This window comes from Corvus cornix, chromosome Z (assembly GCF_000738735.6).
Source record: "Corvus cornix cornix isolate S_Up_H32 chromosome Z, ASM73873v5, whole genome shotgun sequence".
In the NCBI taxonomy this organism is placed as follows: Eukaryota; Metazoa; Chordata; class Aves; order Passeriformes; family Corvidae; genus Corvus; species Corvus cornix.
The window spans coordinates 23,358,361-23,377,620 of record NC_046357.1 but is presented as its reverse complement, the minus strand read 5'-3'; the positions used below and the strand labels follow the sequence as shown (position 1 = coordinate 23,377,620).

Genomic DNA, 19,260 nt, shown 5'->3' with positions numbered 1-19,260 from the left:
CAGGGGTTTTTGTTGAGCATTATTTTGATAGCTAAATGATTTTCCAAGGCATTTGAATACTTCTGTTTGTTTCATTGTAAGTAGCTGGTATTTTTTTTGCTTCTCAGCTTTGATTAGGGTTATAAAAATAAGTAGTTTGACAGGAAGACTTAGAGCAAACTGAGTTTAAAAAGCATGATGGTAATTTTTTAAGAGCCATCTTTTAAGAGCTCAAGAGCAGGCAAATTCAAAGTATTGTAATTCAAGGAAATGGGGCAGAAGGCCAGCTTGGCTGAGCAGGAATCTTTTCCTAGAACTTAAATAAAAATGGGAGGTGTATGGACATTGAAAGCATAGACAGATGACACAGGAGGGCTGCAGAGGCTGGCTGCCACTGCAGGGAAGAGATTTGTGTGGTTAAAGCTTGATGAGCATCCAAGCTGGACAACACTGTGGTGGAAAACAAAATGGCTTTTTAAAAAGGTCAGCAGCAAAAGGATGTGCAGAGATAATGCTGGTCCATTACTTGATGAGGTCAGTCACCTCACAAATAGGCATGTGGACAGAGCAGAGATGTTTAGTGCCTTTTTTACCTCTAACACCAATGATGGGCCCAGGGATGGTCCCCTGTAGTCCTGTGACTTCAAGGCTGTATAAACTCTGAAGGTATTCCAAGATTTACTGCTCCAACTGAATGAAGTCAGTGAGGCCTGATGGAATTCATCCCAGTGTACTGAAAGAGCTGGTTGATGATATCATGGGTCTTCTCCATGTTATTTTTCAATGGTGTTGGTAGTCTGGAAAGGTACCAGTTGAGTGGAAGCTGGCAAATGTTGTCCCAGTTTTCAGCAAGACTTAGAAGGAAGGCTTTGGTAATTACAGGCCAGTAAGTTTCACTGCAGTGCCTGGTAAAATTAAGGTTATTCTGTGAGCAAGGGAAAAACACCTGAGAGACAATGCTGTCATAGCCAGCATTGGTCTGTGAGGGGAAAGTCCTGCTTAACCAACTTAAGTTTGGAGTTGGACTCCATGATCCTTATAGGTCCCTTTCAACTTGAAATGCTCTATGACCACAATGCTTTCTTCACTAGGTTCTGCATCTATAGTAGATGATTTATAATACCTGTGCCTATTGTGCATTGTTGTGATCTTTGAATAGTAACCTGAAAAACCACATTAAAGCCATACTGAACTTCTACCATTTAAGATAGTTTTGATCAAGTACAACTTTTTTTACCTGTGCACACAGTATGAAGCTAAGTAAGTATGAAAACAAAGTAGTATGCAAAAACATGCGCTTCTTTTCTGTACTTAATGAAAGAAATACTACTGTATTTCAGGAACAGTCTGTATCCTCTGAATACAGTGGCTGAAATGCAACTTTTGCTGGGATTATATTCTTAACACATGTATCAACCTAGCAGAAATTCTGGAGTACCTAGCAAAAATTGGTAAAATAGTCAAGCAATAGATTATGGATTCTGAATTTGAAAGTTTAATATGGTACATTACTTCTTTAGTTAGCCAGGTGATGTAAGCCTTTGTTAAGTAGAAGGCTCTGGAAGACGTTATTAATAAATGACATTGTGTTTCAGAATATGAATAGATGACTGTTAAGTGCTGCAATTCTCTGAAACAGTAACTGTCTGTATTAACATTAACATCTGAACAAAATTAAAATTCCATTTATTTCTACTGAATCCTAAAATTCCTTGACTGTTTATTGAAAGTAGTGAAGGATAAGCTGCACCACAGAACTCAGTTGATGTCTTTTTTTTAAAGGTTGTAAATATTGCAAGCAGCGTATCAAGTTGCCAGTTTCTATTAGCAGCACTTCCTTTAAAACAACTAGATTGGTTCCTACAGATATAATGAAGTTTATTAGAATAGGAAAATGTTTCCTTATTACTGTCTTTTGTTTTCTTAGCCTCCTCCAGGAAATGTGAAAATGCCTAATGTACCCAGTACCCAGCCAGCAATAATGAAACCAACAGAAGAACCATCTTCCTACACACAAATAGCAAAGGTTTGTCTGCAACTTTTAGGCCCTAGGTTCCTCTTAGTTACAATTATTTAAATACACTTCTGGAACAATGTATTTTGTAAATAAGCATTGCTTTTCTAATTAAAATTAATACTGCCTTTAAGTAATTGGCTAATACATGAATGTGTGCTATATTGGGTCAGTCTTCATAACTGGAGATGCTTAATTATAGTGAAAAGACTTGGAATATTTATGCCATATGCATACTTTTTATCAATCTCTGGTGATATTTGTTTTGTTCAGGAGCATGCCTTGGCCCAGGCAGAACTGCTAAAGCGTCAAGAAGAACTGGAAAGAAAAGCAGCTGAACTAGATCGCAGAGAAAGGGAAATGCAGAGTCTCAATCAGCAAGGGGGTACGCATGAAAAATATACTTTAAGTTTCAGAAATGTCAATTTTTCTTAGAAACTTTTAATTTTACAGTGACATTGTGAAGCCAATTGAAGAAGGATTTTTGTAATGACTTCAGGAAAAGGAAGTTCATCTCCCTTGAGAAAATGCATACAGTGAAAAAAAACTGGGCTGTCCTTCCAGGTTTTCACTGAAAAAAATTTAAATGTGGCTTCTGTAGCATATTACTCTCTTCTATTGGCTATTTTTGTTCTAGATTAGTATCTGAGTGATTCTACTGAATAGAAATGGAGCATTTTGAGATGAAGTAAAACTACCTAAAGTAACATCTCTTTGATTTCTCATCTGTCAGTATAGCTGTAGGAGAACTTCTCTAGTTGGAAACATTTTCATATTTTTGCTGTGTTACAAACGTAATATTCTACACAAATAGCAGAAAGATCTATTCTATTACTAATCTTTTATTAGTTTTTTGTATGCTACAAACTCTGTGCTCTGCAAAACAAACAGTTTTTTACAGCAGTTTCACAAATGTGAGAAAATTTATGTCATCTTAACTGAAGATGCTTTGCTACAAGTACATCTGTGGGAATATTTGTTTTCAAAAGGAAGAACTTCAGACTGAAGTTCAGAAAAAAGTCCTGAAACCCAACAAAGCAAACCATCGTGTGCAAGGTTGACTTTATCTAGTCTTTTCATGGTTCTGTTTCATTTTCACACATGCTGGTCTTTTTTTGAATATGCAGTGTTACAATTCCAAATTGCATAATTGCTTAGTAATTCAAGTTGTCAGGGAATTTTGTAGAATAGAATAAAATACTTTCAATTGGAAGGGACCTACAATGAATCACAGAATAGTTAGAGTTGGAAGGGGACTCTGGAGATCTTCTTGTCCAGCCCCCTGCCAAGGCAGGGTCACCTGGAGCAGGTGATACAGGAATGCATCCAGGTGGGTTTAGAAGGTCTACAGAGAGGGACAGTCCATGAAGCCTGTTCCAGCGCCCTGCCACCCTCAGTGTAAAGAAGTTCTTCATCATGTTGAGTGAAACTTCTTGTGTTTTAGTTTATTGCCATTGCTTCTTGTCCAGTATCTGGGCACCACTGAAAAGAATCTGGCACCAACCTCTTCGCACCCCCTTTGAGATATTTATATGCATTGATGAGATCCCCTCTCAGTCTTCTCTTCTCTAGACTAAACAGGCCCAGCTCTCTCAGTCTCTCCTCATAAGACATGCCGCAGACCCCTCATCATCTTTGTGACCCTTTGCTGGACACTCTCCAGAAGCTCCATTTCTCTCTTGTACTGAGGAGCCCAGAACTGGACACAGCACTCCAGATGTGGCCTCACCAGGGCCCAGTAGAGGTGGAGGATCAGCTCCTTTGACCTGCTGGCCACACTCTTCCCGACGCACCCCAGGATCCCGCTGGGCCTTGTGGCCACAAGGACACAATGCTGGCTCATTGTCACCTTGTGATCCCCCAGGACTCCCAGGTCCTTCTCTGCAGAGCTGCTCTTTAGTGGGGCAGCCTGTGCTGGTACTTGGGGTTATTCCTCCCTGGGGCAGGACCCTGCACTTCCCTTGTTGAACCTCACTGGGGTTCTCTCCATCCAGCTCTTCTGCCTACCATGGTCCAGCCGGAGGGCAGCAGAGCCTTCAGGTGTATCAGCCAACCCCCCCAGTTTGTATCATCAGCAAACCTGCTGAGGGAACCTTGTATCCCTTCATCCAGGTCAGTGAGAAACAAGTAGAGTGAGACTGGACCCAGCATTGATCCCTGGGGAGTACCACTGACTGCAGGCCTCCAACTGGATTCTACTCCCCTGACCCTCTGAGCTCTGCCATTCAGCCAGTCCTTGATCCGACTCACTGTCCATTCATCTAAACCACATTTCCTGAGCTTACTTATGAGGATGTTATGGGACACGGTGTCCAAAGCCTTGCTGAAGTGGAGGCAGACAACATCCACTGCTCTCCCCTCATCGACCCATCCTGTCCTGCCATCACAGAAGGCTGTCAGATTGGTCAAGTATGATTTCTGCTTGGGAAAATGCTAACTGCTCCTGATGACCTTCTTTTTGTCTACATGCTTGGTGATGACTTCCAGAACGTTCTGTTTCATCACCTTTCCAGGGATGGAGGTGAGGCTGACTGGCCAGTAGTTCCCTGGATCCCCCTCCTTCTTGCCAGTTTTGAAGATGGGAGTAACACTGGCTTTCCTTCGGTCATTGGGCCCTGTTCCTGTTTTCTGTGATTTTTCAAAGCTGATGGACAGTGGCTCAGCTACAGCATCTGCCAGCTCCCTCAGCACCCATGGGTGCAACTCATCAGGGCCTGTGGATCTATGGGTGTTAAGAAGTCTGCCTAGTTGATCTCTAACCAAACCCTTTATGACTCGGGGGGAGTCTTCCTTTCTGCAGCCTTTCTCTCCTTGCCCCGAGGTCTGGGATTCCTTAGGACTGGCCACAGCAGTTAACACTGAAGGAAAGAAGGCATTCAGCAATTCTGCCTTCTGTGTCTTCCTTCACCAGGACACCCATCTGATTCAGCAGTGACCCCACATTTTCCCAAGTTTTCTGTTTGCTGCTAATGTTGTTGTAGAAGCCCTACTTGTTGTCCTTGATATCGTTTGACAGACTTAATTCCAAGTGGGCCTTGGCCTTTCTTGTCGCATCCCTGCATACCCTGATGCTGTTGCTGTAGTCCTCTGATGTGACCTGTTCCTTTTCCCACATCCCATAAATTTCTTCCTTGTGCTTGAAATTTACCAGAAGCTCCCTGCTTATCCATGCAAGTCTCCTTCCCCCTCTCCCTGATTTCTTGCTCATGGGAATACACTGGACTTGAGGAAGTGATGCTTGAATACTGACCAGCTTTCTTGGACCCGCTTCTCCTCTACAGCCCTAACCCATGAGATTCCTCTAAGCAGGTCTTTGAAGAGGCTGAAGTTAGCACTCTGGAAGTTTAGGGTTCTAGTCCTGCTTGCTGCTTTACTTCCTCTACACAGGATCTTGAGTTCCACCATCTCATGGTTGCTGTAGCCAAGGCTGGCCCCAGCCTTCACATCTTCAACCAGTCCCTTCTGGTTTGATCGTCCAGCAGCACAACTGTCTTCATTGGCTCTTCTGCCATATGCATCAAAAAATTATCTTCAGTGATCTGCAGGAATTCCCTGGACCATGTGTGCTGGGCCATGTTGTCCTGCCAACAAATACCAGGGTTGTTGAAGTCCCCAGGAGAATCAGGGCCTGTGACCATAAGGCTATTCCCAGCTTTCCATAGAAAGCCTTATCAGCTTCCTCCTCCTCATCAGATGGCCTATAGTAAGCACCCACAACAGTATTACCCATATTAGCCTGTCCCCTAATTCTCACCCGTAAACTGTCAACTCATTTGTCTGCTCCTGATTAGAGCTTGCTACATTCTAGTTGCTTTATCATATGAGGAGTAACTCCACCACCTTGCCTCTCTGACCTGTCCTTTCTAAAAAATTCGTAGCCATGCATGACATTATTCCAGTCATGTGAGCTATCCTACCATATCTCTGTAATTGCAATGAGATGATGGCCTTGCAACTGCACATAGATTTCCAGTTCTTCTTGTTTATTCGCCATGCTGCTGTGTGTTTGTGTACAGGCACTTCAGAGAAGTTCCCTAGATGGAGTGTAAGAGGATTCATCATAACCATGAACACCCTTATTGTGGTTAGCCCTGTGATCCTCATCTTGAGAAGCAGTCAAGGAACATCTTTTGCTGCACTGGTTGACATGACCTACTCCCTAGAAGGAAGCAATGGAGTGATCATGTCCACTTTGGACCCCACCCCCTGAGTCCTGTAGTTTAAAGTCCGTCTCACCAAATTGGCCAGCATGCTGCCAAAGGTTCTCTTGCCCTTTTTAAAGCAGGTGGATTCCATTCCTCCCTAACAGGCTACAATCATTTAAGCACAAACCACTGTTAAAATTATAAGCCAAAACCTTGATGGCAGCCAGGAAGCCAGACATTGATCTCCAGAGTGTGGCTGCTTCTGACCAGGAAGATAGATGAGAAATGATGTGGCCACCAGTGTTTGTCACTTGCCTTGCCAGGGCTTTATAGTCTTCCTTCATCCTAACTATTTTTTGGCTTGTGGCATCATTTGTACCCACATGAGAAAGTAATAGCGAGTAGTAGTCCATGCTCTTGACAAGTTGGGGTATCCTCTAGGCAGCATCATAGATCTTAGTCCCTGGTAAGCAGCATACCTCTTGTGACTCTCGTTTGGTTTGGTAGATGGTGTCTCAGTGACCCTAAGGGAGGCACCCACCACAATTACTCAGTGTTTCTCTTTACAGTAATGACAATGTGCTGCTGGCCCAGATTCTCCTTGTTGGACTTGTTAATGGACATCTGAAGCCTTTAAAGCATCATATCTGTTTTGGTGTGGGTGTTGGAGGGTAGATGTTGGACTTGAGCTCTCTTTTTGTGGGTCACCAGGATCCAAGGTGTCTCACACTCAGTGATACCCATTGTAGGTGTATGGTTCTGAAGCCGTGTCTCAGTCTCTGTTTCAGTCCCTCTAAACTGCACAGCCTGTTGCAATCTGTCCACCTTCTGCAACAGGTCATCAAACTACGCACATTTCGTTCACGTACAAGGCTTTTCTCCAGGAAAAGTATCTGTGCATCCATTGCAAGCCACCACCTGTACTCATGTCTCTTTCCTTACCAGTTCCCTCTGGGTGGATGTGTCAGTCAGGCTTCTCAGGAGCTGTTCTGAGTAGACACACTCGTTTTGGTTCTGACACAAGTGCCCACCACTATGGCAGAAACATAGAGCAGTTAGCACTTACTTGAGGCACAGACTTACCTGCAGATTGCAGCACCCTCCCTGCTTGCCCTGCTGCACAAACTGCCTATGCCACATCTTTTTGATGCACCATGCCCTGGTTACTCATGCTCCCTAAAGCCAATTAAATCTCCCACACTGCTCCTGGTAATGCTCACTCCACTCCTGACTGGTTAGTGAGAGCTTCTGGGTCCTGACAGGGCTTTGGGCTGCTGCTCAGGTGTCCCTGAGCCCGAGAAATTTCTGGACAGCTTGATCTAATGCTCACCACCTGTCAAGATCTCTGCTGTAGCTTGGCGGTGCTGGAGTGCGAGGTGCCGTGACCTTCCTAAAAGTGTCTCCAAGGCGAAGCTGCTCGGCAGGACCACCACACCCTCACACACGTGTGTACACGCAGACACACAGATAGCTCCCGAGAATGGGTCAACAGCAAAGAGGCAGGAAGGGTCTTCGTATAGAGTTCCATGGGAGGGGTTTATTGCAGTCATGCTTGTGAAGGGTTCCAGGGACGAAGAGAAAGAACAATGGAGGGTCCAGGTTTATAGACAGGAGCTGATCGAGCATCAGGGACCAATGATCTGAGGGCACGGGGGCGGTACGCAGGCAGGGCTAGGGTAAGGGAGCCAATAGGGAAACTCTGAGGGAGTGGTGATGGGGCAAGGGCCATGGGGGAACAGGGAGTGGAGAAGCTTCTAGGGCAGGGACATATAAGGTAATGGATGTATAAGGTTGGGCGAGGAGGCCAACGGGCCAACCGAGAAAGCAGAACTGGGGTACATTAACATACCAAAGCACAGCATTCTGGGGGAACCCTTTTCTGTTCACCCTAACCTGGGGAGGAGCTTTGGTACTAGGGACTGTCCCACCAGTGGACTCTCTTTGTCCCTTGTACTGCAGGCCCACTGGCCACCACAACCACCAAACTTACTTCGGTCACTGCTGCCACCTTCTTGACTCACAGTGACTATATATGTATGTCCAATTGCCTGCCCACATCAGTACTGACAAGTTAAAGTATGTTATTAAGGGTGTTGTTCATGTGCCCTGAAACACTGACAGGCTGAGGACATTGACCACTCCTCTAGGAAACCCATTCCAGTGTTTGATGATATTCTTGGTAAAGAAATGCTTCCTGATGTCCGTCATGAACCTACTTTGGCACCGCTTTGAACTATTCCATGTATTGCATTACTGGATCCCGGGGACCTGCACACTCATTTGGACTCCTCTGAAAACACCACAGAGTGGTCTTTATTGGAGAACAGGGTCTTTTGCAATTTTCCGGCTATTTGCATTCAATTGCCTTAAGATACTGGCTGCGCGTCTAGGACACTGTTATCGTATGTTGTCGTAATTGACTATAGTGAAAGATCTTCAAGCTGTGCATCACCTCAACTCAATGCCTTTGGCCTTTTCTGCTCAGGTTCTGTGCAGCGTTGCATTTGAGCTAATGAAAGTGTGCTGCTTCCTATTTCAACTAGCCCATTTGATCACATGGTGATTAATGTAGCTCTTATATCCAGAGTTTGAAATGCTGTGGCAAAGGTTTGTTGCAATGATTGTCTCAGCTGAATCTCTGAGTCTGCGCTTGGTATGACTTGTGTTCAGCAGAATGTGTACTCTAGCCTTTGATCAGATAAGCATACAGGAAACTCAAGTGTCTGATCCTGTGTCCTTAGCAGTGTCCTCACTTTGTCACACAACTGTATCAAGATATAGTGATGCTGTAGGGCATATTCTTGTTACAAAAACGTTGTTACAGACCATTTCAGTAACTGTCTTTCTTAAGACTTACTGCCTTTAGGTAAGTTTTGACAGGAAACCATATTGGAAACTAGATCAAATTGTTAGAGTTACTCTGACATTAAAAATACCAGGATTCTGAAAATGAAGAATGGTTTTCAGTCCCCCATCTTTGTATTCAACAGACTATGTGAGTATGGTGGGGCTTTAGGGAAATATTTAAAAGTCAAGGAATTCTCAGAAATTGTCTTTCTGTCCATATATGTTTGTTTTGGGAAAAATTTTTACTTTGTAGAAGCTGTCAGGTGCCTGCTCAGTCTTTTATGTAGAAAAAATATTGTGTTTTCCTTGACCTGGCTACACTTAATTGTATTTCACTTCTGAAGTTTATGTTGAGGATTGCTCTTAAAACTCTTGGGTTTTGGTAGCCCAAGTTATCCATCCACCTGAGAAACTCATCCATTAAACAGTTCAAACAAGTTCAAATGTATATCTCTTTCTAATATACAGAGACTGAAATGACATTATAAAGGCCTTTTTTTTTCTTTATTTTCTGTTTTGCAGGTAGAAAAAATAACTGGCCACCTCTTCCTGAGAATTTTCCTGTAGGTCCTTGTTTTTACCAGGATTTTTCAGTAGACATTCCTGTAGAATTCCAGAAGACAGTAAAGATTATGTACTATTTGTGGATGTGTAAGTATTTCCTTTTTAAGAAAAATAAAGTGCCTATTCAAACCTGGTGATACATACCTGCTGCTTTGGCTTTTGGAACGTCTGTAATGAAAAAGTATTTTAAATCCAGAAGCCAAATGTTGAAGCAAAATCTTATGGTTAGCTTCAGTTTTGAAAGGATTGAATTCCGTCATAAAAGCTTCCACAGAAAAAAAAAGGAGGATTATCCTAGGGCAATTCGGTTCTAATTTATTGGAATTGTCTGGTTTAAGTTTCTCCTGTTGTAAAATGAACTTTGACCATTTATTAACTTAGAAATAACTTTACTGTTTTTAAAATCAGCTTATATATTAAGAAATAAATCTCAAAATTAGTGTTAATAAACTTTTGAGTTCAAGATGTATAATATCCATTTGCTCTAGTATACATAGTTTTCTATAGTTCAATCTGGTTTTGATCTATAGCGGAGGCTTAATATCGTTTTACCCTATTTTGAGAAAGAGTGTCAATTAGCTGAAGAATCAGCCCATGTTAAAACTATTCTTTGTAGGCAAAGAATGCTCTTCACCATCTTTCTAGGATTGATTTTGCCCTCATTGGGGGGCTGTGTTTTGACTGGAGAAATGGTGGATTAAGCAAGTGTGCAGGTGCCACACTTGTTTCTTCTGCCTTGTCCAGTGTGATTGATAAAAGCCTAATAAATATTCTGACTCTGATGAAATTGCGAGATTTAGGTACTTTGATGCCTTTAATATATTTTTAGCCTTCTGAGAAAATGTGGATTTCAGATGTTTTCTGTACTATTTTTCATAGTTTAAGATGTAGTTAGGAAATCTCCATTATTTTACATGTTACTCTGGTAATCTTGTTGCTGTGATTGAACCATGTAATTGAAACACATGAAATGAGCAGACAGCATTGAATCAAATCAATTCCACTTCATCATAATCTACAGCTTTCTATATTCATTGCTAGATTGTTAATCTTCAAATAAGCAGCTGTAGAGCATATGACTAGTCACTCTCATAAAGTTGACAGATAATTTAGATTTATATGAGATCTAAGGTGAAATACTCAGAATTTTAGGATGGTTACTAATTCTGGTCATTTGCAGGACTGAGTTCTGAAAGTGCGTGTGTCTCAAGCATGAGGTGAAGTTGGGCAGTTAGAATTGCAGTATTAGTACTGTTCTTCATTTTCTGTCTTCCGGCAACAAGTAAAGGAAGTTACATTATTTCAAAATATAGATGAGCTACGCTTTTATACTGACATGACAGCTAATCTTCTAGGTAGACTGAGATTTCTGCCAAGTCTTCTTGCACTCTTTGTTATTTAGCTCTAGTACTCTCTGACTTACATATTACTCAGGAAGGCAGGGAAAGGGCATAGTAAAGGAAAAGAAAGACAAAATCTATTTCACAGTTTAAAAAAAAGATAAACACGACGGGGTATAGAACCCCATGCCTTAGGGTTGGCTGTTGAATCCATCCTTAGGACTTTTCTTTCCTAGGATTGTGCCTACGTGGTTTAGCTAATTTTTCATTGACCATTTTTCCTCTGGGGAGGTACTTATTCCCATAGTAGATCTGCTTCTGCTTGCCACTCTACATTTTATTTTCTCTTTCAGAACTTCCTATGTCTTGTAAGGTCTAGGGATTCTGTGAACATAATCCCATTTGGATAAATCTAGTACTGCATTCTCAGCCCTTCATACAGTAGGTCCTTTTCCATTTCAGCAGCCTTGGCAACAAACTTTCTGGTTTAGTTTTCTGTGTTTCCACAGTTAGTATTAATTTTATATCACCATTCTTGGTTTTTATATCTCCAAGGAAACTTCTTCACCTGTTTAAGATCCATATGCTCTTTCATGCATGAGAAAACAAGTCTGTTTGTATCCCTATTTCATTAATTCATCCTTCTTTTCTCCTTTTGTATCAGAAGTCAGATTTTTCTGATACTTTGATGCGGTTTTATCTTTGCACATTTTTTCCCAAGGGGAGAGACTTTTTTTTTTTTAAATAGACTGAGTGCTCACATGTTTTTGGGAACTACAACAATCAATTAGCAATGGCTTTTCATAGTTGTCGTTGGAGCTTTTCTATTCTATCTTGGCTTTGTGGCCATTGCTGCTTTAAGGGCTTGCACATGAAAATGATAGTTTTCCTAGTGCATTAACACTGAGCACAGCTTTTTAGATCTTTTCATGCTATTATTATGTCCAGTGTCAAGTACAATGTCTCTTGACTTGTGCTAACAGTCAAAAACAGGCTCAAAAGCATGTGTTTTCCAGCTACTTTCCCCACAGGCTGATAGCATGCGCTAAATAAACACTACTGATTTTCAAAGATTATTTCTTATTTGAAGTTACACTGAAGAGATTCTGGTAGAAAAATAATACCCTGAAGTTCCAACATTTTTTCTTTTTCTGTTTAGGAGAGTTTCATCTCATCCTCTGTCTGAGGAAATGATAGATGGTGTGTGTGTGTGTGTGTATATATGTGTATATATATATATATGTATGTATATCCATCTGTGTAGATGTTTGTTCCAAGCCTGTTCTAATGGGTTGCTGTCTTTTAGAGTTAAAAGATGTTTCTTGGTGTATAATTTAATTCTCCCCTCCTGCTCTGTCCACTGTTGTTATGGAAAACACATTTATCCCCATTAGTCATCTCCTTTTGCCTTAATTAGCATAGTTCACTCAGCCTTTCTTTGTGAGTGATGTTTTCTAGAGGTTTGACTGGTTGCTGTCATACAGATTCACTGTTGGTTCACTCCATATTATTATGTGGTTTTTTAGTGTGTAGCATAGGAAATTTTTTTAAAGTACCTTGACATTTTAGATAGCACATGTTTATGCGCTGATCCAAGACTGTTTAATGCTTATGTTATGTGCTGATCTAAGTCTGTTTTAGAATCTACTTTTTCCCTATGGAACGTATTTCTCTTTTCTGTAAGGCATGTTAGCATGTCTCTCCCAAGTGAGCAGAACAGACTAGGAGCAAAAGCCTAAACAACATCTGAAGCTACTTGGTGCTTCAAGGTTATGTGTGATCAAACTTCACTAGTCCAGTCCGCACTTGCCTTCTGTGAGTTGCCTTCTGGCTTCAAAACTCTCCATTCTGTAGGTATCCCATTCACTTTTAGGCAGTTCCAATCCAGAGTGACAGTCGTGTGTCCTAACGTGGACTTAGGTTTCCTGAGAATACAATCAAATGAAACATTACAGAAATTAAACTTAGTACAAAAATCTATTTTCATACAGTCTTAAGTGGAATGACAAAATCATCTCAACAATGTACATGCCAAATAGCTTCAGTACAACTTGTGGTCTTTATCTACAGTTCACTTTCTGACATTTATGGATGATAAAGTGTAGTTAATTAAGACAAGGAATATATCTAAGGAGAATTCTTCTGTTCAGGGAAGTTTATACCAAAAAAAGAATACTTGTTAAACTGTTGTAATTTCCCATTGTTGCCTCTTGTTCTGGCATGGACGCCTTTTTTTAAACCTCAGCTGCTTCCACACACAAACTAGGAGAAGGTTTTCTTGAATCACACAGAGTACTCTATTGTTATAGCTGTGAAGTTGTCATACAGAAATTGCATGTTACAGACTTCTGCCAAAGACTTAGGTGATTTCAGCCTCCAAGTGGTCATTATTTTTTAATAGCTTGTATTATGGTTTAATTTGCTGAGGCAAGTAGGTGGAAGGTACTTAACACTTACCCTGAACCTACAAACACCTGTCTGTTCATACAAGAACAAAGCTTGCCTAGATCCTGTAGTGAAGGTGTTGGCTCAAAGGATAAATGAGTCCCTGTACCTTGCATCAAGCAGGCAGAGTGAAGGGCAAGTGCAGTGAAATGAGAATTGTCAGTCAAGACAGACTGCTGTCTTCCTCTATAGCTTGCTAATACTTGTTTTGTAAAGCTGAGACTCTGACAGTAGTGAAGCAGACCCCTGTGTTGCTGGTTTTAGTATCAGTAGTTGGGTGTGATGCTTCACCCTCTTTTGCACCAATGGTATTCTTTTAAAATTTGTCCTATTACCATAATTGAAGTTTTAAAAAAAAAGTTGTTTTGGAAAGTTCAAGCTCCACCAGAATTTGAATGTTTCTAGTAAACACAGGGGGTCTCTGTGTTTTCCAGTATTGAGTAGAAAAAGAGAGAATACCTCTCTTAGTTTCTTGTACTTACCAAAGGAAGGAAGGAACCGGGATTTGTATTGTTTCTTTTGCTTCATGAGGCATAAATACCCAAATTCTGAAATGAGTTGCTTTGCTGACCTGTTGGGGCAGTGCTAAGACATGTAGGTGGAATAATTCCCTATTACTTTAAAGAACAAAGTGCTTTGATTCTGGTGACTCTTACAGGAAGATACGATTTTTCTGAGGACATGTTTTCAGTTTCATCAGTCTTTCATGCAATGATCTGTGCATCTTGCTTTTAAGAGTTTTTTCCCACTGTGTCAATTTAGGGCTTAAGTCGTAGTTGAAACAGCAACAAAAGAGCTTGAGGATTCTCTTTTTCAGAATCTTTATTCTGTTAACCCTACCATCCAGTAGAATGACTAAAATGTTTCTCTGAACTTAAATAAAAAAAAAATCATTGCTGTCAGGAGCAGTTTATGCAGTTATAAATATCCTACTTTATCCTGATCCATAAGGAAAGAATTTGTCCTCTGAGGCAGCAAAATCCCTCCTGAATCACTGGTTATTGCTGAACAAAGAGAGAAATTCATGTTCATCCTTGAAGTCTAGCAGAACTTACTTCTGTGCCAGATAGCATGAAGGTAGTAGTTGTAATGTTTCTTAATATTGCCTTACTCTGTTCTGAGAAGTAAACTTAATTGAAATAAAATGTGAAGTCATAATTCAAATGCATTTTCTTAGTAGAAATTGAATAGTTAACGTGTAATAAGGTATTCCAGTGAGAACATTATAGTATTGAGCTAACCACAGACCACCAAAAAGGCAGATGTTCTAAGAAAGACCAGTGTTCTAAGAAATATTTGAATATACAAAATATATTAAAGCATCTAGAACAGCTTCTTGCAGATTGTGTTTTACTGGGGAACATTCTTAGTGGGGTTTTTTGTTTTATTATATGAAAGACAAAAAGCTTCACGTTGAAAGATTATTTGGGAAATTTTTGTTTACAAATTTGAATGAGCACAGTGCTTATATTTTGTGATGCACTTTATGTCTTTTATGAGCTTTCTCTCAAAAAATATTCAGTAGTCTCATAAATATTTGTATTCAGTTATTACTGTAGAAAAAAATGTCAATTATTGCAGCTGTGGAAACTTCTTTTTTCTTAATTTAATGTTTGAAAGTGTTTTATTGTTATGACAGGATATTTTCCATTGCCAGGTAGCTGGTGGTACTTGAATTTTCATGTTGAGTTCTTTCACTTGTGAATACAGGGTTTACCTGAAATTTAGAAAACTGTAAAAATCAATTTATTACAGAAGGCATTGAGCAGGTATTAGTGTTTTGCTGATGTTTTGTTTAAAATGCTCAGTTTGGGTGTAACTTTAGCAGTTGTAATAATTTATTGTTTGAACATAATTATTTTGCTTTTGCTTCTACAGTCGATACAGTGACACTGTTTCTTAATATCTTTGGATGTTTGGCCTGGTTTTACGTTGATGCTACACGAGGGGTTGATTTTGGATTAAGTATTCTCTGGTTCTTGCTTTTTACCCCTTGTTCCTTTGTCTGCTGGTACAGACCACTTTATGGAGCTTTCAGGTAACAACTTCAGCTTGACTTAGGATATTTAAAAACTTGTCAAAATGCATTAACATTCCAGAATTTGCTTGATTATCATGATGATAATCCTTTAAAGTGCTTTCATTAGAAACAAATAGTATGTTTGCCATTAATGCAGTTGTTGAATTTGAAATATAGATGCCAATAGTTAGTAATATTGTGGAATATCCTTTAAGATATTTATAGTTTTTACCACAGACAAAATATTTGTAGGAAATACTTAACTTTGTTAAAGTTAATAAGGGCTGGTAACAGTTGAAAAGAAAATTCTCATTAAATCTCTGCCTCTTCACACCAAGAATTCGAGTAGGTTAGTAGTCAAGAGTGTCTTAAATTTTTTGCTTCTTGAATGAGCTTCATAAATAGCTACTCATAAATTTTGCATTTTTAAGTCATAGACACCTACAGTACTTGAAATAGCCTGAGATTCTTAAAAATTAGTAGAACAGGTATATAGTAAACAAACTAGTATTTTTCCTAGTCTTAGTAATCTTTGCAAACTTCAGAAGCATGAGGTGTGTGATTAAGAGTAGAATGATGTGTTTGCGTGCAACGTTAAACTTTTTTTTGGTGAAGATCAGCATGTAGAGATTTCAAATCCTGTACTCCTAAAGTTTTTTTTTTTTTTTACATTGAAGTGATTCAGGATGTTCTCAGTTAAAATACTCTTATTCTTGCATAAAAAGATTGATGGCTAGAAGTTGCAATTAAGTGTAACACTTAGACTACAGGAAGTGTTTCTTTTTGCTGACCGAGGAGGTATTGCTGTACCCACAAATCTTTGAGGAATCATATAGTTTAACTTGCATTTCCTGTCTAGTAAATCCATAGCTTTTCTTAATGAAAATTGCTGGTTCAGAAAGGAAACCTACTACTTGCATATTGAACTTCCAGTTAGTTGCTCAGCTGAAAATGGTTATTGAACTGAACTGGTTGTATGGAAATTACAAACTCCCTTCTGCAGGAAGAGCTGTCAAGGGCAAAATCTGTTTCTGTAACTTAACTAAATGATTTCTACTTTCTTAAGAACTCTAATAGCAAGCATATCATATGATCATTAGTTTTGATAGTAGTAAGTTGAGTCTTCATTAAAATTTTGCCTGGACATTTGTATTTGGCGGGGAGTTTTTTTGATTTTCAGTCTTTTTAAGGCTGGCATTTTAGTAATTTAAACAGCAAATGTATTTTGTACATTTCACTTTAAAATAAGAGCTGCTTCAGTATTCTGGTGTGCCCTATGTGTCAGTAATGTGATAGGAGCTTTTATTTCCTTTCACAAGTTAAATGTTTACTTCCCATCTTGCAGCACTGTGAATTTCACTCTGAAAGTGGAGCAGAATTCTTTATACAAGCTTAAATGGTTAGTTGAAGAGCCCTTGCTGTGGGCTGAACAGAACTCTTCTCATCTTTCTTAGAGGTGCATGTGGCAAAAACACTATATTAAAGAAGAAAGAGCAGCTCTTGTAAATAAATGCTCTAAAAAACCACAGAATTGCTGATACTTCAGATCATTGTTGATGAATGAAAGTACTTTTCCTCTAGTTAATGCAGAAATAAGTTAGATTAGTACTACAGAATTTGAATAAAAATCATGAATTTTCTGGCTTCTTTAATCTTTTCCCCCCCACCTCTTTCAGGAGTGACAGTTCATTCAGGTTCTTTGTGTTCTTCTTTGTATATATCTGTCAGTTTGCTGTACATGTACTTCAAGCTGCAGGATTTCAAAGATGGGGAAACTGGTGAGTATTCTGTTTGCTGTAGCATTGTACTGCCTGTAAGACAAACACTCATATTTGAAGTAACAACCGCAATACAGTCTTTGTGTTTTCAAAGGAATAATCTTGTGTTCACTGGAATGTTACATTTAACTCTCAAAAGAAAGCATTTTTGAGTGCTCTTAACTAGGAGAAGTGGGTGAAATATATCCAAAGAATGTGAGGTACTTCTGTTACTGTGTTGGTCAAAATTTTATCCTTCAATTTAAACCACTTTGAACTACTCTTTTATACACTACCTCCTCTATTAGTAGGAGTTAACTCTAATAGGAGTTATTACTCATTCTATGTTTCGGGTAAACAAATAAAAATTTAGACATCCATAGTACACTGTTTGGATATCTTTTTGTATTGTTAGTTATTTCTAATGATATTAATGTACTTGCTCCTTATTGAAATTTATGCCTAAAATTTGCAGAATGAGTTAAGGCATCTGGGTGAATATAGTGGTATATCTTTGATATTATTTGAAGAGTTCATTTGTCTGAGTCACCTCTCTCTATGTTCTGTAATAAGTTGATTTTTCTTTTAAATGTTTGGAAATATGTAAGCTTTTACATGAATCTTGTATATATATTATCTTTTATTTGAGTCTTTGAGGTCTAATACTTAGATTTTACAAGGAGAAGCTGTGGAGAATCAGTCACTGTCCTTGGAATAAAGGAATTAACTAAAAGCAGGGTTGCAGTAGCCAGCTGGTAATGAGTGGCAGTGCTGTAGTTGGGTAATGACACTTCCCTGTATCAGTGCTTTTTGCTGCAAACCTCCAAATATATGCAAGGCAGACAAAACAGTATTGCTTTAGAATGGTTATGTAAGGAAAGATCCTGCTTTATTTTTTTTGCTCTGGAATCCTCTGTTTTGCGTATTCATCCAAGCCTGTGAAGTGTGCTTTTAAGTGTACTTGGGGAAGGAGTATGGAAAGTAGCCAGATCATCGGAAAATCCTAATTACAGTTTGGATTTTGGGGTTTTGTGGTAGATTACAGTAGGACATAGCAGATATCAAAGCAGTTCGAAACAGGTAGGGGAAAGTTTTAAGGTTTGGATTTACATAAATTTTTGCTTTTTTTTTCCTAATATGGAAAAATCTTTTTCATCTTAATGCATGGGGTTTTGTTCTTAAGGCAACCTGCTTTTTTAGTTTTCAAGTCTGAAACTGTTGGTGTCTATTGGTGTTTCAGTTTTGAAGAGTGGGGAAATGCTTGAAGTAGATACTGATAGAGCAGTTTTTTCTATTAGTTCACCTGATGTTCTCTACTTAAGAAACTTTTTTAACCTCAGTTGAGAAAGTATCACTATGTGGATACAATTAAAGGAGTCTTCCCACACAGAAGCTGTGTATGTGTGGTATGTTTCTGTTCTGTATTTATAGAAGTTAGAAACTCTATTTTTAGGGATATTTTCTCTTCTACAAATTCATGTAGTCTTGAATCAATCTGAAATGACAGTATAACAAAATAACCTCAAGAAGTTGATCAGCAACTCTCTAATTTCTCCACAATTTTGCTCAAGGATAATATTTACAATGTTTACAGTGTTTTTGCATTTTTTGTGGAATAAATGGAAACTAAGCTTTAAAAGCATACCATAGAACAAAATATGCTTTTGTAAAATTCCCATTATTTTTCTTTTAAAATATTCAAAATGGTTGAGAGCCAGGAGGTTATAAAGTTTTCTTTGGTGAGGGTATGTTCGGTTAAATGGTTCATGTGCTGTACTAGTAACATTTGTTCTTTCTCTTTCCTTCAGTGGGTGGATTTCATCTCTTACTGGACTTAATAAGAGTATTCCTGTTGGCATTATGATGATAATCATAGCTGCACTTTTCACAGCATCTGCTGTTATCTCACTAGTTATGTTTAAAAAGGTAAGTTACATATTATTCCCCTCTTTTGTTTCCTGTGTTTGATTTTGCTTTCTGTCTTGAGAGAGGTACTCTTTCACAAAGTAGTGGGGATTAAATTATAATCAAGGTGAGCCTTACCTGTTAACAACTGTACAGTTTTGCTTATACTCTTGTGGAGTTACAAAATGCTGTTTGTACAATGTAGGTATTTTCAGCAAATGGGGAAGGATAGTTCTGAATAAAG

The 19,260-nt window shown here is 39.2% G+C and overlaps 1 protein-coding gene across 1 annotated transcript in view; it reads left to right on the top strand.

The window, feature by feature from the left end:
* The window catches only part of SCAMP1 (secretory carrier membrane protein 1), a 42,309-nt gene that overhangs the window by 18,444 nt on the left and 4,605 nt on the right, over nucleotides 1-19,260 (top strand). Inside the window, exons 3-8 of the mRNA XM_039567827.1 lie at nucleotides 1,907-2,005; nucleotides 2,267-2,378; nucleotides 9,508-9,636; nucleotides 15,213-15,372; nucleotides 17,031-17,132; nucleotides 18,920-19,037. Coding sequence (XP_039423761.1) covers nucleotides 1,907-2,005; nucleotides 2,267-2,378; nucleotides 9,508-9,636; nucleotides 15,213-15,372; nucleotides 17,031-17,132; nucleotides 18,920-19,037 — 720 coding nt within the window. The remainder of the gene's footprint in view (nucleotides 1-1,906; nucleotides 2,006-2,266; nucleotides 2,379-9,507; nucleotides 9,637-15,212; nucleotides 15,373-17,030; nucleotides 17,133-18,919; nucleotides 19,038-19,260) is intronic.